A 23,705-nucleotide genomic window follows, 5' to 3' on the forward strand; every position below is an offset into this window, starting at 1 on the left:
TCAGTAAAATTATGTAAAAACCAATGTACAGTGCATTCCACAACGGTGTATGTTTAGCATTGCACATACTCACTTTTCTCTATGATGTGGGCAGCTCAGTAATTCTTCAGAGAGAATCTGACTCAGTCCAATCAGGGATCCTGAAAGCTGCAGATGGCACAGAGACCTCTTACAAGTGACCTGGCTTGATCACTGACACGCCACCCCTGGCACCTGAGGCAGAAGACACATCTGTGCTCCCCTAGTCATCAGGTTCATCACTTCGAAGCATAGAAGCTGTAGACTGACCCCATCAACAAGAGGGTCCTTTAAGACAGAGCTGATCACTCTTACCATGGAATTAGCTTTTGCTGGTGGGAACATTAGCTTCATAGAGTCACCAAATACTGTATGTGGGATAAAACTGAACCTTGAACTGCCTCATAAAATGACTTTATATTTTAGGACATGCGAAGAACAGAAGACAGAGCATGCTCTTTTAAGTCTGATAACATGGTTTCAAGCCCAGCCCCCAGCCTTTCTTACCAATCAAGGACTCATATCTGAAGGCAATTATTTCTTTTGGTGGACTTGGAATCTTCGTTTGTCTACACTGTCCTCTTCACAGTGGAGTCTTTTTATTTCAGACCTACAAATTGTTTTTATATTTGTTGTCACAGTGTGACAATTTTTTTGTACAGTTGGTTTTAAGGTCTTCTCTGCCATTAGAGCCAGTAGGTTACAGCTGTTGATGTAACTATAGCTGCAATTTTTGTGCAGGACTGAGAAACACAGTGCATTATTTATTGCGGAATCATTGCTGCTAAATAACTACTGTCTGTTTATTTAACACAAGTTGATGCCTGAAGAAGTTGCAGTGGCTTTATTATATGTGAATGCATCTGTTTCTCCTCATAAATTGTTTTACTGCTGCATTTTTTGTTTGTTTTTAAAATTAAACTGCATTGTTTCCTGGAATGTAAATTTAGCTTTGCTTAACAGTAAAATAAGTGAGCCAACTTGAACACTCTTACATTCATGCTATATAATTTTTTATTGAACATTGGCAAATAGAGTAGCTAAGAAATCAATAAGCACATTATGTTTAGGAAAGCATGTGATGCAGAAGTTGATTCAAGCAAGTGAATACCTGACACTTTGGGGATCTCGAATTACATACCAGTAAATTAAAGTACCACAATTATTTATTTTTACCTTTCCTCATTTTAGAAATATTTACTGCATATTATTGGATATTTGTATACTAATACACTTAACCTGTTTTACATTGTGCTTTAATTTAGTTAAACCATACAAGTCCAGTCAAACATGAGGGATCTTGTTTTGTTTATTTGTCTTAAATACAATTCTTTTAAAAATTAGATTGGATGATTCTTTAATGGGGAACAATTTATTTCATTTGAGAGATGTGTATGTGTGTGTGTTTTAATAGCATTCACTTGGAATCAGCTGAAAGATGTAATATGTGTTTGAAATGAGCCATGATAAATAACAAATGAGAGAAATGAGAACTTGGAAGATTGTTTTAAAGCATTCTAGGTATTATCTGTTTACCAGAGATAGTAAATATTACAGTTTTAAATATGCATCTTTTTGAATATCATAAATACACCTTGATGTTGGTAACAGTGTTTTAAGCATTTGTGTTCACTTTTAAGGACTATTTGTTTAGTGCATCCTTACCAACTGCAAATCTTAACTGCTATATTTTGAAATGGTCATGTAAATTTGGGGCTTATATATCATGAAAAGAGTCATAACTTAATTCATTTTCCTGACATTCACTGTAAAACATTCAGGGTCCTACCATTTCTGTTCAGGAAATCTTGTAGTTTATTGTTATTTAACAGTATTAAGTGAATTTTTGTATGTTTCATTTTAACTTTATTTGTGAATAGTGATTGTGGCATGTTTGGGGTGTTATTTTAATATTTCATGATACTGAAGTTTTAATTTTTAAAAAAATTTCTGGAAGAAACAGATTCATGTGTAATGGTGAATATTGGACCACTACTGCTTTTCACATTTGTAAATTGGTTTTATGTTAAACTCTGTAGCCTAACAAACTGCTGTTATTTCTAACTGACAGACATGTATTAATATTGTACTTTGAAGGTTATAAATATTATGTGAAAATTCCTCCATTTTGTTTCAAAATTTATAATAACAAAATCTTCATGTTGTTAAAATGTGGTTTTGTTGAGTCACGGTTCTTTCTTGGGGAAGAAGGCTGTGCAGAATGGGACCATTTTCTTTTATGTGTCTCAAGATGAAGAAGTGTCTCTGTGCCAGTAGCAATTAATTTATAATTGTGCTGGCCATTCATTTACTAATCTTTACTGTAATTTTACAAGATAGCACTTTTAATTGTCAGATTTTTCATTTCATAGGTTATCTATTTGATTTTTTGAAAATTTGACAGTTATCCTTATGTTTCATTCTTGCATATAAAAGGTGAAGAATTGTATCCAACAGTTATATAAAATTGCTCTTCCTAGGAAAAACTACGGATGTTCCTTCATTTTATTAAGGAATTTGATTTTCTGTTTTTGATACTTGAGCATCATTCAGATTCTGAAAACTTTGCAGTGAAGAGAACTGAAGCTCAAATTGTGAACCTTGAACAGATGATTCGTCTTAAACTGACAAGGTTCTTAAAGGTAAGAGGGGATGCCTTTTTTTTTTCCTTCCAAGTGATGTTGTTAACATGTTACAATCTTTTTGACCCAAGACAGTTCATGTGGTGTGTGTGTGTGTGTGTGTGTGTGTGTGTGTGTGTGTGTGTGTGTGTGTGTTTACTGTTTTTTAAAATTGTGGTAAAATACATGTAACATAAAATTTACCATTTTAACCCTTTGTAAGCATACAATTTAGTGGCATTAAGTATTATGTTCACAGTGTTGTAAAGCAGTTACCTGTCTATTTCCAGGATCTTTCATCACTCCAAACAACAGAAACTTTGTAGCCATTATAATCTCCACCCCGCCCCTCACACACCACCATGTTTTCTTCTTCCCTCATCCTTTGGATAATCTCTTACCTAGAATAAGCAAATTCATCGAGACAAAAACTACATATTTAATCGTATCACACTTGTTTTTTTGTCTCTGGCTTATTTCACTTAACATAATGTTTTCAAGGTTCATCCATATTGTAGCATGTGTCAGAACTTCATTTGTTTTCATGGCTGAGTAACATTGTTGTGTGACTCTACAACATTTGCTTATCCATTTATCTGTATATCCAGGCAAAATATGGATAATTTGCTTATCCATTCATCTGTTGATAGACATGTTTTTTTTTTTTTTTCCCATTTTTGGCTGTTGTGAATAATGTTGCTATGAACATTGGTATACAAGCATCTGTTTGAGCCTTTTCAAATTCTTTGGGTTCATATACCAGGAGTAGAATTGTTGGGTCAGTTGGTAATTTAATCCTTAACTTTTTCAGAAACCACCGAACTGTTTTCTACAGTACCCACACCATATTACATTTTTTAGTAGTAATGCATGAGGTCCAATTTCTCCTCATCCTTGCTTCTTTTTTCCCATTATATTCATTCTAATAACTTTGAAGTGGTGTCTCATTGTGGTTTTGATTTCCCTAAGGACTTGAGGGTGTTAAGCACCTTTTCGTGTGTTACCGACCATTATCTGCTTTAGAGAAACGTATTTTCAAGTCCTTTGTCTTTTAAAAAGTTTGGTTGTATGTCTTTTTGTTGTTGAATTGTAGGAGTTCTTTATATTGTCTAGAGTGTTATGACATATATAATTTGTAATTATTTTTTTCTGTGGGTTGTGCTCACTTTATGGGTGTCTTGTTGATAAACAAAAGTTTTTTATTTTCATGAAGTCCAGTTTAGTTCTTCTTTGCATATTTAAGTTGCTTTAGCTAAATCCACGGAGAAGGCAACGGCACCCCACTCCAGTACTCTTGCCTGGAAAATCGCATGGACAGAGGAGCCTGGTGGGCTGCAGTCCATGGGGTCGCTAAGAGTAGGACACGACTGAACGACTTCACTTTCACTTTTCACTTTCATCCATTGGAGAAGGTAGTAGCAACCCACTCCAATGTTCTTGCCTGGAGAATTCCAGGGACGGGGGAGCCTGGTGGGCTGCCATCTATGGGGTCTCACAGAGTCGAACACGACTGAAGCGACTTAGCAGCAGCTAAATCCAAGGTTTTGAATATTTTCCCGTTTTAAGAGTTTTATAGTTTAGTGCTTACATTTAGGACCTTCTGTTTTGAATTAATGTTTGTGGTGTAAAGTGAGGGCAAACCTCATTGTTTTGCATGTGAGTATCTAGTTTTCCTAGACCTGTTTGTTGAAAGACCTGACCTTTTCCCCCTTGGCACCCTTGTTGAAAATCAGTTGATCATAGAAATGAGGGTTTGTTTGGGAGTTCTTAATTCTGCTCTTGGTCTACATATCCATCCTTCTACCAGTACCACAGTGTTTTAATTAATTGTAGCTTTATAAGTTTTGCACTCAAGAAGTGTGAGTCCTCCACTTCTGTTTTTCTTTTTCAGGATTGTTTTGTATATTCTAGGTTCCTTGAAATTCCATATAAATTTTAGGATGAGATTTTTGGGACTGTGATGAATTTATTGAATCCATAGATCACTTTGGGTAGTACTGTGATCTTAACAATATTAAGTGTTCTAATCCATGACCATGGGATGACTTTAATTTCTTGATATTAATCGCAGCTAAGAGAGTAAATGGTTATGTAGTTTCCCCCTCCTCATTACCTCCCTACCTCAATGCAGAATGACAGAACTTCAGATTTAAGTGATCAGAGGACCAGTTTTCAAATCCATTCCCTTCTACCCAACTCAGTGTCAATAAGTATATTTGTTTCCTTAAATACCTGTTGAAATGTATATATACGTAGTGTTTCAATGTGCAATATTTAAGCTAAATAACAATTCTTTTTCCAACTTATACCCATAGAATAGCGGCATTTGAATCATTCCAAGTAAATGGAAGTAATACAACCCACTTGCCTCTTTACACCTTTTATCACAAAGTATTTATTGAACAAAAATAATATAACAGTAAAAATGATACATATATGAAAATTGAGTGAAGATTTGCAGTCATAGAAAAGATGTGTACAAAAGAGACCAACAGGTTATAGTTCTATAAACTTTACCATAGCATTTTAACACTGATCAAGCAAACATAAAAAGGGAAAACAAAGTTATTATGTTCTTTGAAACGTATTTTTTGACTAAAATAATTGTTTAAAAAAGACAAACCCAACATACACACACACACACAGAATGAGGCAGAGCAATAAGGCTTATATACTTCAACACCTCCAGTTATCTATTTGTGTCATGTGAGTTTTTTTGGTGCATCAAAAATTACTGTATTTTTTCCATTTCTAATAAATGGAGCTAGAGTGTATGTTAATCATAGTATTTGGAGGAAGGGAATACTAGATTGAGGTTTTTGCACATTGACTTCAGTTTCTCTAAGAATCCTGCATTTGAGGTATGCTCTTATCTGACTTGTTTTTTGTTTGTTTTCAATGCTCTTTTGTTTTTTTCTACTTAACATGCAGTTTTGGACCAGTTGGTACCTATAGCTAGGCGTGTGGAGGTAGAACTGGACTGAGCACCAGTCATTGTTCTACCTTCAGTGAGCTATGTAGCTAGGCATTCGCACTTCTGTGCAGTTGTCCTTACCTGGTATCTCAAAGGCCTCTTCTAACATTTTATGTTCGGTAAACACCAGTCCCCTGGACTAGGTCTTTATTCTAGTCTAGAATCATCCTTAGTCTGTGGGTAGTGGCAGTAGTGTCTCCTTGCAGATTGTGGAACCAGGCCCATTACTTTACATCCAAAGATGCATATTAGAGTTTGGATTTTTTCCCCAGATAAGGGCTTACATCACCAAGTAAAATTCCAATCGAAAATCTCAAGCTCAATTCCAGTTGAACATCTCAAGCATTAAAAGTGTCGCAACAAAATTTTAGATTTCTTGAAAACTCAAATGTTTGTTTTTACAACCTTTGTTTTTTACCCTTTCTCATAATCCCTGCCATTTAACGCCTCATTTGGATCAGTGAATTATTTAGCCACATTTCAAATTGGTTTCTGTTATAGTTAAGGATGGTAATTTTATTGAGTTGAACGCACTGGGCATCTTCCAGTTCTTGAATCTTACATTAGAACTTTACTACTTCATATACAGATGGGCACCTTAAACTGGTGCCTGCTGATTTTTCTGAAGGAACAGAAAATGTTTCTATTATCACTGCTCTAAACTACACTACACAAAAGTATTCACTGTTTAGTACTGCAGGTTGTTACATAAGGTCAGTTCCACAATAAGGTTCCTGAAGAATTTTATATTTTTTAATCAATTTTCCTTCATTCTCACCATAAACAGTAATACATAAAGCAGTGTATCCTACACCTCAATTTCCACAACCAAGGCTTTACCCATACACATGAAGATACCTGGTATTACAAAATGTTTTCTTTGTTATATGTATTCATCACCAATCTGTGAACCTTTTCCAAAGCGCAGGATTTTTAAATGTTAATTAGTTTCTGGGGTTCAGAGAAACCCTAACTTAGATACAGTAAATGCATCAGAGAGGTATGATTCTCAATGGAAAATGGGAAGAACCAGGTTAATTTTTTAAAATAAGCATGTGCTAACCTAGGAAATATTCCAGGGGCATAGATTGAACTTGATATAGTTTTTCCATCTCAGGCTTTTGTGTGGAAGGAGTCTCAAAGATTGTAAACAGGAGGCTAGCCTTTCAAGGTTCATTTTTTCAAAAAATGCACTTTAGAACATTTTCATGAAATTTTATTGTCTAAATATGGCTTGTTTTTTATAAAAACATTACTTGGATATTATATTCACTGAATTTCAGTTCAAAAGAGGTTCTAAGGCAATTCTCATACAGTTGAAAGCCAAAAAGAAAAGTAATGAATGCTTTCATATTGCCTACTTGTGAAAAATAATGAAATTCTACTAGAGTTGTTTGATACTAATTTTTGTCTTTCAAACATTTTCTGAATACTAAAAATATATATAGATAATTTACAATAAACTAAATGCAAAGGAAGGCACAGCTGGTTATAGTGTATATAAGCACAGTTCAGCATTTGCAGAATTAAAGAGGAAGAAAGCTTCACATCCTTATTTCATTGAAAACCATTTAGAAAAGTTCTTCACTGTCAACAGTGTTCAACACTTAAGAGCTAAGAAGATATAAAAACAAAAACATTAAAATTCACTTAATGCAAAACAGATTTTCATATATACTTGAATATAAAAAAGGTTTTAAAATGCTAACATAAATCTAGACCATCCATGTTATGAAAAGTGCAAACCAAATTAACAGACGGGTTTCACAACATCCTTCTCACGACACAGGTAAACTAGCCCATGGGGACAAACTGTTTCATCAGTGAATGAGTCTTTAAATTGTGGCCAGATGGCATCAGGATTTCTGAGAGTTCGAAGAAAGCAATACTGGAGAAGCAGCTCTGTCCAGACTGGGGATTGGCACTGGCATGTGGCCATTAAGCAGTGTTGGGAACTGTAGGGGCAAAAGATGTTTACAATAAGTATTGCAAATCCATTGGGAAGACCAGAGTTTTTAACATTCCTAGACAGACCACAGTGGACCAGTTCTCTCATCACCTCTGTGATTGATAGAGGTCAGTTGCCAGTTTTTTTAAATAATTTTATTTATTTATTTTTAGCTGCTCTGGCTCTTCGTTGTAGTATGGGGGCTTCTCATTGCAGTGGCTTCTCTTGGTGCGGAGCCCAGGCTTTAAGCGTGTAGGTCTCAGTAGTTCTGGCGCACGAGCTTATTTGCCCAAAGGCATGTGGAACCTTCCCGGACCAGGAATTGAACCCATGTTCCCCACATTGGCAGGCGTATTCTTAATGCCTGGACCACTATGAAAGTCCATGTTGCCAATTATTTTACAGAATGAGTAACTGGAAGATGACAATGAAATCAAGATTACGTACAGCAGAGGCTAAGGCTTAGAAAATATTCCAAATTATTTTATGTGCAGAGGCTACTAGAAAAAAATACTAGGAAACTCTTTGAAATCAGTAATTTCTCATATTGTATTTTAAAACTATTGGTTTTCCAGAGTACTACTGGTGTTTCTCAGTAACTGTTAAAAATGGGGTATGTTTTTATCTTAAGAGATTTAGAAAACAATATCTTTAAAAATATTCTAGTTAAAATGATAATACCAAACCAAATAGATAACCTGTAAGTGCCAAAATTTATAGTTAATTTGTCTTGTTGGTAACTACGATGGGACAAACGTGTATGGTTTGATGTCTTTCATGTCTAAAGTATAGCAGCTATACTCCCAACTGAACACAAAATACTTAAAGACCTCCTTCTAAAACATGATTGTTGAAAACTAAGTTTTCCTTGTTGAGGACAAGATGAGTCACAGTGATCTCTTGGGCTGTCTTCTAGTTTAACTCTTGCTTAGTCTATATACTGTGCTTTCTGTACCCAACTGCCCAACTTATTTTAATGTCAGTGGTAAGGGGGTGGTGCTATTAATTACTGTTTCTGTAATGGTTATAATCAAGATTTTCTTTCCCGACACTTTGAATTTTAACATTATATAGAATTTTATCCATTTTATCTGGGTTATCAAATCTATTTTTACATTTAGCTTATACTTTACTTTTTATTTAAGGTGTGCTCCTAACCACTATTCCCATTGATTAAGAGTAGACACTGGAAGAAGAGCAGACTTTGAATTCTCATACATCTTCTCTCATTTTAGTAGTTGTTTATCTTACTGGTGTTCTCAAAAGTTTTGGTTTTGTTATTGACTTCTGTCCTCTTTATTTCTGTCTACTCAAGTGTCACAATTTCTCTTGGTTAGCCTGACCTTTCTGACATGTTTCATACTCCTCTTTATTGCCCCCCTCCCCTCATCCACTCGCAGTCCCTTTTCTTAAACCGCATTCCCCAACTTCTGTCCTCAGCCTTCCTTTCTCCTGTACTGTACTCAAGAAACATTTCCTGGTGTCAGACAGCCCCAGCACCTCTTGCCCACTCACTTTAAAGTCAGTAATAATGGGGGTAAGGAGCACGACACTAAACAAGAATCAGGGCTCTACTACTTGTTAACATGGGATCTTGGGAAAATTGAGCAACATCTCTGGGCCTTAGTTTCTTTCTCTTGTAAAATTGGTCATCTTTTCAAATAGAGCTGTTGAGACTTTTAAATAAGGAGCCATGAAAAGTGCTTTAGAACAATGTCTGACATATTGGTAGCCCTCAAAAAATTGTAGCTATTGTTATCAATAGCATTCCCAGTCTTTTAATCACTTAGTAATGCTTGCCTCTTCCTGATTTTTCACTAATTACTCCTTACACCCATCTAAAAGTCATCCTCTCAGTTTTACCTCTGGAATGTCTTTTTCACTCATGTAAAAGGTGGTTTCTCCCCTCAGAATTTGGAGTAGTGTAAATCTATGTATTCCTGCCCCTTACTCTTTCTGCCTTCTGTCCTCTCTCCACATTATGATACCAGTGATAACCTTTCTAAAATAGAGATCTGACGTTATCTCCAGCTTTAAAAGGCCTCCCATTGTTTTCACTTAACAACTCTTTAGTATACTATCCAAGCCCCATTGCTGCTTTTCCAACCAGTCTATCACCCAGGTCCCTTCCAGAACAGACTATGTATTTTCATATCCAAATGATGCATATCTGTTCATTTAGAATGTACTTCACTCTGCCGTGATCCTGTCCCATCTTCCCAGCTCAGCTGTCCCTTCTGCCTTGGGGCCTCTCTCTGTTCAGGCCCCAGCTGGAAAAAGCAATTCTTGTTGGGTTCCTGGAGCACTGTGTTTACACACCTGGTGTTCACGTGTTGTCGGAGAAGGCAGTGGCACCCCACTCCACTGCTCTTGCCTGGAAAATCCCATGGACAGAGGAACCTGGTGGGCTGCAGTCCATGGGATCGCTAAGAGTCGGACATGACTGAGCGACTTCACTTTCACTTTCATGCACTGGAGAAGGAAATGGCAACCCACTCCAGTGTTCTTGCCTGGAGAATCCCAGGGACGGGGGAGCCTGGTGGGCTGCCGTCTATGGGGGTCGCACAGAGTCGGACACGACTGAAGTGACTTAGCAGCAGCAGCAGCAGCATTCACGTGTTGTATATCCCCACAGTCCCTGCCTCAGAGCTTTACAAGTATTTTCTGGGTTAGATTTGTTGAGTTAAAAATTAACGGAAAACTTTCTCAGTTGAAAATTACCTTGTATCTATACCTACTAGGTATATTCCAAATATGATCAAAATCTGTTTCAAAAGCAGAACAGACATCCTAAAGACACGCTTAAAATACTAAACCGTCCAACTGGGAACCCATCTCACTTTATAAAGCAAGGTGTATATTTAGATTTAGTACAGTGTCTTTGGCATCTCGCTCTTTATGTGTCTCAATTACCAAGCATACCTCTTCTAGAAAGGCTCATATCTCCACTCTCCTTCCCTTGAAATTCTCAGTATCTGCTATCACTTACTAATAATAGCAAGAGCCCCTCAGTGCCAGAACTCCTCCTCAGCCTTGTCAACTGTTACTGTAAGGATTCTGATCTCCTTTTCTAATTATAACAGGAAATTTGCCAGCATCATTATAGGCCAAGTCTAATTTGTTTTCCTTCTCCAACACATGGACATAACATATGTGAAAGAGGCTTCCTATTTTTAAAGTTACTTCCATTAGTTTAAAAAGCATACTGTTGATAGTAATCTAAATTTGAAACTTGATGATTTGAAATGTCTTATTAAAAAAAAATGATTCTTACCATGTTATTTTAACCATTTTCAAAACTTCAAATTTCAGCTTTCACCAGCTCAGTCCTCTTATCATACATAGAAAGAGAAGTAATACTCTAAACGGTACAAAGTTATTTTTCTTTAGTCTCACAGACCCCAACCCCAAAAAGAGGGCCCACGGCCATGCAGCCTGTCAGCCATCCACACATGGTTACGTTTTCCCATTCAGGGTTGTGTTCTGAATGGCTCCAGGAGAGAGGACAGGCCCAATTTGTGAAATCACAGTTCTAAGCAGGTAGCCGTTAAGCGCAGCTTTTCTTCTGCAGAATTCTAAATGTAAATCAGGAGCCACTGGTCAGCAGTGGTTCTGAGTGGGGTTTCTGGAGCAGCAGCGTCTCTAGGAATGTATTAAAGAGTATTATTACCAGGCCCCATCCCAGACCTTCTGAATCAGGACTCTGGGGGAGGGAGGGACCCAGCCAGGTGCATTTTAACACACCCAGCCTCTGGCTGAGTCTGCCATGTGTTGAGAACCACGGGTCTACAGCACAGAACTACAGTCTACAATAGTGACTGAAGGGATATGCATCCTGGCCAATTCCCAGAGCTCCTGATACCTTTTAATGTGTAGAATCAGTGGGGAGATGAACTCCTGTTAACTGTTGGGAGTAGTGGGCTAGAAATCTCCAAGGATTCTGGACCAGTAGTTCTGGAGGGCTTCCTTGGGAAGTTACCAAACCCTGCACAGTCTGGTGGTAGGATTTTCAGCAAGGATGGAAGCGAGAGTCCATTCATTATTCACATATATCTCAGGAAACCTAGAGAGGCCTTGTGTTCGATTCCAGGATTAGGGTAGGATTACAGGCCCCACTGTGGAGCTGACTGACTACGCACCACACGATCCTGTCTGCTCTACTCAGGAACTCTCTGCTGCTCCCATCTGGAGACTTCCAGGAAATAAGGTCGTTGAGTTTCCCCACCAAAAGATCACCAATCGAAAGTTTGCCTAATTCTGCATTTGCTCACTGCCTTTTGCTATTGCTAGCTTTTGTTTCTTTGCCTGAGTTAAAATGGCTAAGAATCAACACATTGGCTGTGCATGACCATATCTCAGTTTCTTGTAATGAGAAGGAAGGCCAGGAAGAGAAACCTGATAACTCAAGTATAGTCACATCTTGACACCCTGCCTCATCCCTACTAGGAAACCAGAGAAGCAAGATAGTAATCCGAAGCTCTCTAGCTCTACCCTTCTCCCAATGAGACCCTAAATACCAGCATGTATAGCCCCTGGCACAGAGGTGAATACTAACCTTGACAAACAAAATGAACAATAAGGAAAAGCACTGGAGACATGATCTTATAACACTTTCTCAGACATGTCTTCTCGGTGAATTCTGAGGCATCCCTTCCTTTAGTCAGTCAGTGGTAGTTGCTGAACATGCTGTGTACCAAGCAGTGTGCTAGATGCCAGGCACACACCACAGCAAGCAGGATGCAGTTCTGGCTTCTTGAGGGCCCAGTGTTTAGTGGGGAGATTGTCAGATGAACAGGCAGGACAAAGTGGTTAGTGCTAGGTGCAATGAGAACCAAAGAACGACAGCTGAGGTCAGCCAGGCTGAGGGGCAGAGGTGAACGAGACAGACAAGGTCAGAATCAGGAACAGGTGTGTGCACTTGATCCAGTTTTGCCTCATTCCTGTCCCTGGGATCCTTTCTACACTCACATGTCCAGACAGTAACATCTTGGTCGGTGAGTCATAATCTTTGGGTCTCCAAGAGGAAATACCAAATTTCCACATGATAGCAAGTGATGCTACTGCAGGTCTGTAGTATGGAGATGACTAATGAATCGCTTACCTAGTACAGGGAGCTTTACAAGATGAACAGCTGAGACTTTTCACTTTTAATCAGATCCCTGGATGCTTCTTTTTTCTATTGTAGAACAAGGAAAACTTGATTCTGACTCATAGAATTATGCAGGTAACTTTGCTGTTATTACAATGTAGAGTTCACGATTTTTATCTTTATTTTGTGTGGTTACTATACTAATAGGTTAGTATGTTAAAGTCTTAGGAGATATTATAAAATACAATTTAAAAATTTTTCCTTATAAATTTCTAGTTTTCATAGTTAGTGAAAATGAACAATTGGAGAACTTATTGTTCCACTTATGGATAGCTGACATGTGCACGCCACCTCAATGAAAGTACCTGCCTCTGAAGGTGCCTTTTGCAGCCACGTTAACATGAATTCCTTTTGGAAACGTAACAGTGAGTTCTGCCCTACATTTAGAGAAAATGTTACCTTGCAGATTTATCAAGGAAACACATCCCTCAGAAATTGCACATGTACAAGTTCATTTCTAAATGCTCACCTGAAACAGCGTGCTTGGCCCTTGCAGCCGGGCAGGACTCAGTGGAGCAACTGGACTAAGGCTGCTCCAGAAATGTATGCTGGACAGCAGTGGACTCGGGGTCAGAAGCAGTCCATTTGGTGTCTGGGAAAGAAAGCACACACAGGATTGATACCTGTATCGCCGGTTCCCGCTGTGGTCAACAGTGTGGTCGGGGCACCAGCCACAAACCAACCTCATCATTTCAGGAAAATCTGACGGCGTTATTTCTGCGGGGCTGTGCAGTTTAATTTCCTTCAGTGCTAACTGTATGAGCAATTTGTATTATAAAGAATGGAAAAGTTACCTTCCATAACCATTCTAGTAGAAAACTCAAGTTTGTAACAACTTTTGTCAAGCTTCTTTTTTCAATTTGCTCCCCCTCACACATTAAACAAGATTGGTGGCACTAGCAGTAAATACTCCACCTGCCAATGTAGGAGACACAGGAGATGCAGATTTGATCCCTGGGTCGGGAAGATCCCCTGGAGGAGGAAATGGCAACCCACTCCAGTATTCTTGCCTGCAGAATTCCATGGACAGAGGAGCCTGGCGGGCTACAGTCCATGGACTCAACGAAGAGTCAAAACATGACTGAGCACACATGAACACAACAATATACAAGCAAATGGGATCCCATGAGAGAGGACTTTAGTTTTCCTTCTCTATATTAATTTTTCTACAGTGGACATCCATTACTTGGGCTACACACACACATTTTTAAAGGGCCTCCCAAGCTTCACTCTCCCCATCAACAACCCTTTGAATACTTGAGGATCTGCTGCTAAAATACCCTGTAGCAGCTTCATGAAAAGCTCTGAACTGAGTTTACCAGATTTCACTCTGGATATGGGGCTGATGAGAATTCATCTCCCCAGGAATGGCTCAGAGGGAAACAAAATCCGTTCTTGTCAGATAGAATGTAAAGCCAAAATGCTGGGTTTCCTGGGAGAGTGCCAAGGATGGCATTTGCTTGCATACTCGCAGCAGGAGTCCTGGTCTTCAAGCCAGCTAGAGTGCAGAAGGAACAACCCACCCCCACCGGTAAGCCTGCCCGGTTTTTATTCTCAACAGAGACAAGCTTCTTGTCCAGGTGGCTGTGCGTCTAAGGGACTAGGAGGAGCCCCTCTGTAGTTTCATGATGTCAGTAAGGTGCTCTGTGTAAGAAGGGCAGTGAGGGCACCAGCATTTCAGATGACATCATGCTGCATGCGAAAGTGGTTTTCTTCCCCCCTAGAATTGGCCTCAGCAGCTTTGTTAATTATCCAGAACATTTGGCTTAAACCTAAATGGAAAGGTCTGTTCTGTTCTGCAGAAAGGAGATAAACATCCAAAGGTTCTCAAAATGGAGCTGCTGGAAAGACTCAAATAATTTGAGTTTTGGTTCCACAGCATTTCCTACATATTAAATGACCTACGAGGTTACCCAAAATACATGTTTTGGGTAAATTTCCCATTTGTTCTAATCCAAGGCAGTTTCATAAACAGGCCAGGCCATCTGGCCTAACAGTTCAGACTTGGCAGTTCTACATGGGCTCTACTAGGGTTCCAACCTCAGAACAACTACTTATGAGTTAGGTAACAACCCCTCCCTGCCTTGGTTTCCTAAGCTATAAAACAGAAAAATGCCTACATGTCTTACATTACAGGATCATCAGGAAGAGTAAATGATCTGTGTAAAGCTGGCAGATTAGAAATGCTCAAAAAATGTTCCAAGACTGCTATCAGTAATTAAGTGTATTTGACTAACTGTATTAAAACCCAGCCATGGGAGAAATCCTCAACTGTATAAAGAACTGAAACAGACAGACCAACCCAGGCAGCCAGTACCTTAGGGTTCCTCTCAGTTGTGTTAGTGTCAGGTCTGTTGCTCATCTGATCTGAGAACTAACATTTGCATGTCACTCAAGCCAGGTTCCAACCACAGTATGCCACATTAACATTTAACCAACGTGTTCAGGGCCTCCTAGGTTACCTACCAATGAAAGTCACAGCTCTAAAGAGACAGTGAATCCTTTAAACTACAAAACAGCTTTCTCTCTCATCCACAGCCATAAATAGACATCCACTCCTTTTTAACCTTCTGAGCAATATGAGGTATAGAATATATTTTCGTAGTCTAAATGTCATACCCATGTCTGGATTGGAGATGTTTGCACATTTGTTTCTAAGGGATACAGGATGTACTCAGAATATAGTAACCTTCTGTTTCTCCTATTTAATATATTTGAAATGTCTTCTATAATATATGCAAATAAATACCGTAAAATGACTTCATTCACTCCTCTCCCTCCCACCTCTGTTCTGGCTGAAGATTCTATGGCCGTAGGGGAAAATCTTGTTGGTTACTCTTAGGGAAAATTTCTATAAAGCCTGGCGTGAGTTCTCTCTCACCGTGGGAGCTTTCAGAGCCTGTCTCCAGAAGCTCCTTGAGCCCTAGACAGAGGCTAAAGAAAGAAGCTACCAGCAAAATGCATGCTTCCTCTTCCTTCCCTAAAGAATGTCTTAGCAAATGGGGTCTTCTGAGTGGCAGACAGGAACTTCCTGACCCTGTCACCTGCAGGAAAGGAGATGCTCCTGGACCCAAGGGCCATGGGTGTTCATTTTCAAGGGGAAATACCCTCCTGTTTGACCTCATGTCATCTTCCCCACTCGGTTCTTCATTGAATACTGAGTCTTCTAGAAAGCCCACACATCGGAGCTAAACTGAGTGAGCTAATGTCCAGACAGGCCCCTTCTGAGTGCCCTCTGACCACCAAGATTCCGCCTCTTGGAAAGAGACTTCTGTTTTCCCCTCAGCCAGATGGCACGAACTCACCACCTTGCCCAATCCAGTGTTTATGACTCTGTTTCTATCAACAGTACCACCATATATCTACCCACTCAGCAAATACTGATGGAGTATATAGTATGTATCAGGTGCCAGAGAAACAATAAGACACTGCCCCTGTACTCAGCCCATCTGCAACCCAGCATCCCAGGCACGGAGATGCAGATGCCTCCCCCCGTCTCCTCGCCACAACCTCTGGGCACGGCCTGGAGATCCTTCCTTGAACTGACTCTCCTGTTTATCCCCGCATTTCCAGTCTTGCAGCATCCAAGCCCCCATCAACTTAGATGCCATTTGGCAACTGCCAACTAAACCAGTCCAGCTGTCTCTGTGTCTCCCTTCCAATCTATTCTGAGCACCACCACCGAATCAATCACCTTAAGACACCGTTCACAATTTTAGGAAGGAGAAGAGTTCAACCTAAGACTTCCCTGGCGGTCCATTGGTTATGACTGCACTTCCACTAAAGGGGGTAAAGTTCAGTCCCTGGTCGGGGAACTAAGATCCTGCATGCCATGCAGCCAAAAAAAAAAAAAAAAAATTCAACTTCCCTTGGCCAAAATTCTAGGTAGACCCATAACACCCTAGAATGTGAATCCCTGCCCCTCCTCTGCTCCAGGGGTCCCGACTACCACACAATTCCAACCTAGCAGTTGTTCAGCAATCATTCCAAAACCTCCATGACCCCTCAGCCCTTGACCCCCTGGGCTAGTGCCACTCCACAAAGGATCTCATCTATTTCTATGGTTTTCAACCCTCCTGTAACCACCTCAGACTCTCCTTAGCTCCAACTGCAGCTGGATGTTTCTTCCCAAATGTCCTCAAACTCCACATGGCCCAAATTGGACTTGGAAACTTTCCCCATGAGTTTCTTTCTTCCCATGAAATTCATACTCAACTGCTGCTCACCCCTAACGCCTCACACCCATCACGTGTGTCTGTCAGATCCATCTCCTTTGGCCTCATGCCACTGTCACAGCCACAGGTCCTCACTGTCTTTTCACCTGGAATTTTACAGTCATCTAACTGCTTCCAGCCTCACCCCTCCCTTGCCCATGTCTTCAGAATGGTTTCTAAAACAGTTCTCACTATGTCACTCAGGCTCCTCCTCCCACCACCTCCTTTACCTTTGGAATGTATCCCCCCCCCTTACTGAACTACTGCCCTAATGCACAAAGCTGTTGCACATTTTTATGACCACAAAGCCTTTGCAACATCCCCACCCCCAGCAAAGTGAAGACCCTCTTCCTTAGTATTCCTTTTACACCTAAAAATTCTGTGTATGTACTGTGTCCAGGATACTATATTTAACCAACCTAAAAGTAAGTTACGAGCTTCCTCCCAATTCATAAGGGCTGCCTGATTCACATTTGCATCCCCGGCTCCAAGCTAAGCCCATGACACATGACAGGTGCTCAGTTCGTGTTCACTGAATTGAACTACATGTTGTTCTTTCTCCTGTTCCTAAGGTCCTTCTCTGCACTGCACTGTCATGCGTGTGTACACCTTGTCATAGCTATATCCAACAACAGAAGGTCATGAAAGTAGGCACTTGCCCTTCCTATGATGTGCAGATAATGCTCAATTATTACTTGTCAATAGATTCTAATAAGAATCTTTGTTTCCCTGACTTACACCTTCAGCAGCTCCTACTTTCCCATAAAAACAAATTCCTTCCTCCCATGAAACTCATACTCATGGGACTTCTGGCCTCTGAATTCCTCAACGAGTTCCCTGGGCCCTCTATAATTTCACACGACCCTAAGTTACTAATTGTTCTCTTTCATTACCTATTGGCCAGTCAGCCTGTAAGCTTATGGGAGCAGGAACTGTTTATTGCTCACCTCTCTATCTCCAGGAGCCTAGCTGATGGTTGGGCAAGTTGTAGCAACAAACATCTCTAACCTTAATCCCCCATGGATGCCATGACACTGCCATTTTGTGGTTAAAAAGAAAAAATCCTCAAAAGGTGACAGTGAACCCCTGGAAACTCCTAGAGTTGTATGAATTCAAATAAAAACGTATTCAGCAACTTTCAAAAAGAAGTAGAGTCACAAACAGAAGTTTCTGTAGCACTGAACATGCTGAAATGAAGGAAAAGAGGATGAAGAGGTTACCCTACTGGTGCAGTGTAGCTATGGTAAGAGAGGAAAAAACAAAGTCAGAACAGGGGAAGAGTCAGCAATCTGTGAAGGATCTACAAGAAAAAACGTGTTCCAGGGTGGAAAGACAGGGGGCAGCTATCACGGTTGGTTCATCCTAGGCACCCAGAGCTGGGGGGAAAGCAGGAACTTCCAGCTGGAGAGTCAAGTCATGCAAAAGTCTTTCAGTAACATCCTCCACTGCCAAGTTTTTAAAGGACATCCTTCTGCAAGACCAGGATGGAGGAAGCTACAGGCTGGGCTAGGGCAGTGTTACAGAGTGGGATGAAGTAGTGGGAAGGAAAAAACATTTTTCCTTTTGTGATCATGGCAAAAGAGACAGTAAATTGAGAAACCACCCAAAGCCGAGCCAGGACACAGTCTACACTCACTGCACACATCCATCTTACTCCCAATTCCCACTTTATGATTTGGGTTCAAGGTTGTATATCTATCAGTACATGCAGAAATAAGCTTTTAGCATTTCAGTCCTCATCAAGCTGTCTCTACTCAATTAGTGGTAATCCACAGCCGCTGCTAATAAAACAGCCCGGGGCATGCATGCTCAGACTCTGATGGTATGAGTTCACGCCCTGGTGCCCATACATATCTGAGTTCAACATCTTAGACATCACATGGGAGATGAACAGAGGTCTTAGCATAAAGAAAGGGACAAGTGATGAGCCACTCATCTGAACTAACTACATTGCTGAGAGAGGGGGAGGGAGAGACTAGACAGGAGAGGCAAATGAAAGGAGGGCCAGATAACACCCAGGTACAGATGAGGCAGAAAATCAGAAGTTCCAGTTGGCACCATTCAGGTTTCCATGATATCTGGCTGAGAGCTAGGAGGGTCTCACATCCCAGCTCCTCCCCCACCTCCCATCTCAGTTTCTGGTAACTCATGCCATCCGAGAGACATTCTGGCTTTTCTAGCAACAGCAATATGACCTCGGTGGCCAAGCTCCAACTGCCTTACTCCTTGGCACCCAGCTGCCTTTTGTATTCTCGTTTTTTTCAGTTCCACATAGTCCATGCTGGGGGTGCCTCTGGGTGATCATCATGTCTGTCTACATTAGTAACTGTGGTTTCTCAAAGGCTCATAATACAGGTCCCAGGGGCTGTACCATAAGTGTTCTCAGGAGTGGAGGCTGTGATGCTGGGGGACTGGCAGGCTGCAGATGATTTTTTCATGCCCATCATGTAGGTTGAAATTTCGAATTTGAATTTAAGCCTACAGGAGGTCTGTGGTTTAATAAGGTCCTGGGAGGGAACTGTAACCACCTGACCCTAAGCATGCCAAGACATGCTTAATCCCACCCCTTCTTCCTACCGTGCTTCTTGCTGAAACTGGGGATTATTTGTGGAATATATGACTAAATAAAATGTCTTTTTTGGAATAAATACAAGTTCTTGGGAACGTCATTTTCAGGGTATCAAGTAATTACAGCACACTTTTATCTCTTGTAAAGCTAGCCATGAAGACTGACTGGCTGGAGGTGCCCACAGGTGTAAACACTGCACACAGCACACCCCAGAGGGGAAAGTGGAGCGTCTGTAACAAAGCGCTAAGGTGTCACCCACACCCACGCCCAGCTACACACGTCCTCAGCCACAGTGCATGGAGCCTCCCTTCATTCCCCATGTCCTGGTCCAAAACCACAGGGCCAGCCTGAGCCACTCTCCTCCGACACAGCTACAGGGCTGGCATGTGTGCAGAGATGATGATAACAAACTCCCCAAGCAAGCACAGACTGAAATCAGAGCTGGCCTGGGCCTGGCTCTAGATCTCTCTACACCTCACAGCTGGAAACACAGGGGAGGCTGGGCAGGAGGTTCTCAGATTGTCCACTCAGAACTCAGCTTCTCGGGTCATTTCTCTGGGCCACGTCAGAGGCCGCTGTTTCTGAGTCATTTACTTAGAGGTCGTTAGTCCCCAGCCAGTGGTGCTGAGTGAGGAAATGCCCCGTTTAGAGCACATGTGCTCATGCTGACCTGTCACCAAGCCCTCGGCCAGCCCCTCCGTGGCAGCATGCTCGGCACCACAGGCTCACGAGCCACGCTGACAGCCACTCCGGAGAAGCGACAGAGAGGAAAAGGACCAAGAGCTGCTTTCAGCTGCCCGCAGACTCCATGGACATCTCACGATCAGAGAAGGCCAGGCATTTTCCCAGCACGTGTGCAGAGAGCATTTTACTTAAAGGGCGTGGATTCTGGAGCAGGCTAACTGGGTTCAAGTTTTCACCTCCAAGTCCTATTAGCTGGGTGACCTTGGGTGAGTTACTGGACCTCTGCCTCCTTTACCTCTGCTGGAAGAATTGGACATTGACAGTTATCTCCTTCACAGGCCTGTAATGATAAGTCACTGAGATGCTGCGTGGATGGTGTTCACAACAGTGCCTGACACATGAGACGCTCAACTGTGCTGCCGCTAATGGTGGTGACAGCAAGGACACCCACAGCGATGGGGACAGAGAGCTCCACCCGCCTCAAGCACGTCCCCGCCCTGGCGCCACCAGGTCACATGATTCTGAAACCCGCCAGTTGTAGCCACCTCTCTTCCCACGGCCATTATCCCATTTAATCCTCACACAATCCGTCTCACGGATGTGGAAACAGGCTCAGAGAGCAAGTACCCACAGTCACATTTCTACCCAGCAGTGCCGCCAGGAACTGAATCCAGGTCTGTGACCCTGAAGCCAATGAACTTAACCTCTGCCACTGAAATGCATCCAGTTTTCCAGGGGAAGCAGAAATAGGTTTACCAGTACCTGCCCTGCCTTTGCCAGCTGGACGAGAGTGAGCATCTGAATAGTGTATTTAGAGGAAGAGGCTGCCTTCGTGGTGGAGCTAAGGACACTGAAGACTTTTGTTGCTCCCCGAGTTTGCTCTTCCCTCCCCTGTGCCAGGGACCTGGGCTTTCTCAGAACAGCACTGTTTTTACTAAAGCATCTCTTTATCATCATTTGGTGTGGCCTCTGCATTGCTTTTTAGGGACTACAGGACAGCCCAGCTCCCCACTGATAACTGCAATGGCCATATTGGTTAGCATGTACTTTGTTATTAACAGAAAACAAATGAGTGCCCTCCAAAGAGGATTCTGCCATAAAATTTTCATAAAACCCAAGTGCCTTCTGAAATGTCACTAGCCTGCTCAGCAACTTAAAAGTGTAATGGCTCAGAGGGTGAAGAATCTACTTTCAGTGTAAGAGACCCAGGTTCAATCCCTGGGCCAGGAAGATCCCCTGGAGAAGGGAATGGCTACCCACTCCAGTCTTCTTGCCTGGAGAATTCCATGGACAGAGGAGCCTGGTGGGCTACAGTCCATGGGGTGACAAAGAGTTGGACAGGACTGAGGGACTAACACTGTCAGTGCTCAGCTTGCCCTCAGAAATCACTGTTTGGACCTGCTTTGATGGCCCGTGTGCATATTCCACCTTACATCACTCTAGGCCCCTAAAAGAACCCGATCAAGTGTCCCACCACAGCCAATTTCTCTTATGTACACCTCTGTCTGGGTGTGATTTCCCTGTACAATGCACAGTGACCTTGCTACAGGGGCCCAAGGATTACCCTCTGAGGGGAAGACAGAAGTTGCCTCTCTCCCCCACTTTTCCCTAAGCCAATGAGTCTGTGTGCAGCCGGGACAACTGGACTCTATGGCTCTTACCTGGGCAGTGAAGAAGGCTGGGGTGAGGGATCCCGAGGGGAGGGCCGGGCTGTTGAGGGCGATGGAGCCGATGTCGGTGCCGGAAAGCACCAGTGGGGGCGCGGAGATTTCCAAGCCTTTGGGCTTTTTGGCCTTTGGGGGGAGTGATGGAGACCTGGTCTTGGAGCCCGACGACAGGTTCAAGGGCTCCAGGGAATCCGAGTCATGGCAGGCAGCCTCCAGGAAGAGGCTCCTGTGTTCGGAAGGGAGGGGCGAGTTGGGGGACAGCGATGGGGACCGAGACGAGGAGGGCGAGGCGGACGAGATGCTGGCGGCGTTCGGCAACATTAAGGAGGAGATCTTGGCGGACACGGACGAGGCCAGGAAGGCCTCCGACGTGGAGGGCAGGGACACCACGGGCCGGCTGACGTGCTTATCGGTTTTGTTGGTCACAAACCTGATGACAGTCCTGACTTCTTCCGCGGGGGGGCTGTCTTCCAGCTGCTCCTCCAGCTTCTCTGTCTTGATGGCCTTGAGGGGCTCAGGCGGGTTCTGCAGGGAGTTGATGGTGAAGGACGAGTACAGGCCCGAGTGGATGTACTCATTGCGGCTGGCGCTCTTGAGGGCGGACAGGCCATGTCTGTGCGCCTCACGGCCCTCGGGGGGCACCTTGCACTCGCTGTCCTGCAGCAAGAGGCTCTCCCGGCTGATCTCCACCGCGTGAGGGTCCATTTTCAGTATCTCCAGGAAAGAGACAAATTTGTATACAAACTTCTGCCCGATCACCTTCTTGATGATATTCTGCAAACACAAAAGCAGACATGGAAAAGATGAGTGCATCAGAGAAACCGGCTCAGAGGGTCATTCTTGGGGTTATTTTGCAGGCGGGAGCATCAAAACAGCCTCGATGACACATCTCAGCTAAGGCGCAGTGCACACAGGACACAGGGTGAGAGTGGAAGAATCTGAGCTGCATTCCTGCTGCTGCTAAGTCGCTTCAGTCGTGTCCGACTCTGTGCGACCCCATAGATGGCAGCCCACCAGGCTCCTCTGTCCATGGGATTTTCCAGGCAAGAGCACTGGAGTGGGGTGCCACTGCCTTCTCCGGAGCCGCATTCCAGGGTCTGCTAATTACAAATGGTGTGACCTTTAGCGAATTGATGGTCATTTTGAGTTTCCTCGTCTGTGAAGTGATTATTATACCTAAGAATATAAAACTCTTGCCATTTATTAAGCACTTCCTGTGTCACTGGCATTGCTTCTGCATTGGCTCATAGAATTTGTACCGCAATGCTAAGAGGAAGGGACTATTCAACTCCCATTTTAAAACTTAGGGAAATAAGCTTAGAGCCTTTAAATACCCCACATAGCCACATGGTAGGTAAGTGGTGGAGGCAGCATTTCCCCAACCATAATACAGTATTGTTTTACTGACCTCTGGGGCTTGTGAGAATTCAAAGAAATAATAATGGGAAAGCCTTCTATAAGCTGGAAAGCATTATAGAAACGTAAGTTGTTATCACCAAACACCACAATGTTTTCTTAAATCATGAAGTTTTTTTTTTTTTTTCCTTTTTAATTTGCTGCCAAGAAAGCCGCTGGAGGAAAAAAACAAAGTGTCTACTTGGATGTTTAGGACATTCATACAGTATTTTAAGTTAATGTTATCTAATTCTGGCTCTTCAGTTTATGGCTCTCATCCTTAAACATTAGGATGTAAATGAAAACCAATAATCTCTGCAAATTCCGCCCCCCCTACCCACCACCCCACTTTGGGAGAATGGACTTCGTTTTAAAGGCTGTACTGTTCTTGAGGTTTATTAGTTTGGAACATTAGCAAACACCAGATGCTTGCTGGCAGAGATACTCAAGGAAAACAAGGATGGTC

The 23,705-nt window shown here is 42.2% G+C and overlaps 2 protein-coding genes across 10 annotated transcripts in view; one reads left to right on the forward strand and one right to left on the reverse strand.

The window, feature by feature from the left end:
- The window catches only part of CDK17 (cyclin dependent kinase 17), a 110,020-nt gene extending 107,831 nt beyond the window's left edge, over positions 1–2,189 (forward strand). Inside the window, exon 17 of one of the 2 annotated variants that reach the window (XM_055576758.1) lies at positions 445–2,189. In XM_055576758.1, the coding sequence (XP_055432733.1) occupies positions 445–482 (38 nt within the window). In that variant the 3' untranslated portion in view covers positions 483–2,189. Of the gene's footprint in view, positions 1–94 lie in introns of both variants that reach the window. The other variant, XM_055576751.1, reaches the window with a different exon arrangement.
- Positions 2,190–5,018: 2,829 nt separating this feature from the next.
- The window catches only part of ELK3 (ETS transcription factor ELK3), a 266,287-nt gene continuing 247,600 nt past the window's right edge, over positions 5,019–23,705 (reverse strand). For 6 of the 8 annotated variants that reach the window (XM_055576808.1, XM_055576849.1, XM_055576842.1 and 3 more), the window contains 3 exons: positions 21,839–22,618; positions 13,180–13,302; positions 5,019–7,568 (listed from right to left, as the gene is read on the reverse strand). In XM_055576808.1, the coding sequence (XP_055432783.1) occupies positions 7,470–7,568; positions 13,180–13,302; positions 21,839–22,618 (1,002 nt within the window). In that variant the 3' untranslated portion in view covers positions 5,019–7,469. The other 2 variants (XM_055576857.1, XM_055576816.1) reach the window with 2 other exon arrangements.

Source organism: Bubalus kerabau, chromosome 1 (genome assembly GCF_029407905.1).
Source record: "Bubalus kerabau isolate K-KA32 ecotype Philippines breed swamp buffalo chromosome 1, PCC_UOA_SB_1v2, whole genome shotgun sequence".
NCBI classification, from domain to species: domain Eukaryota; kingdom Metazoa; phylum Chordata; class Mammalia; order Artiodactyla; family Bovidae; genus Bubalus; species Bubalus kerabau.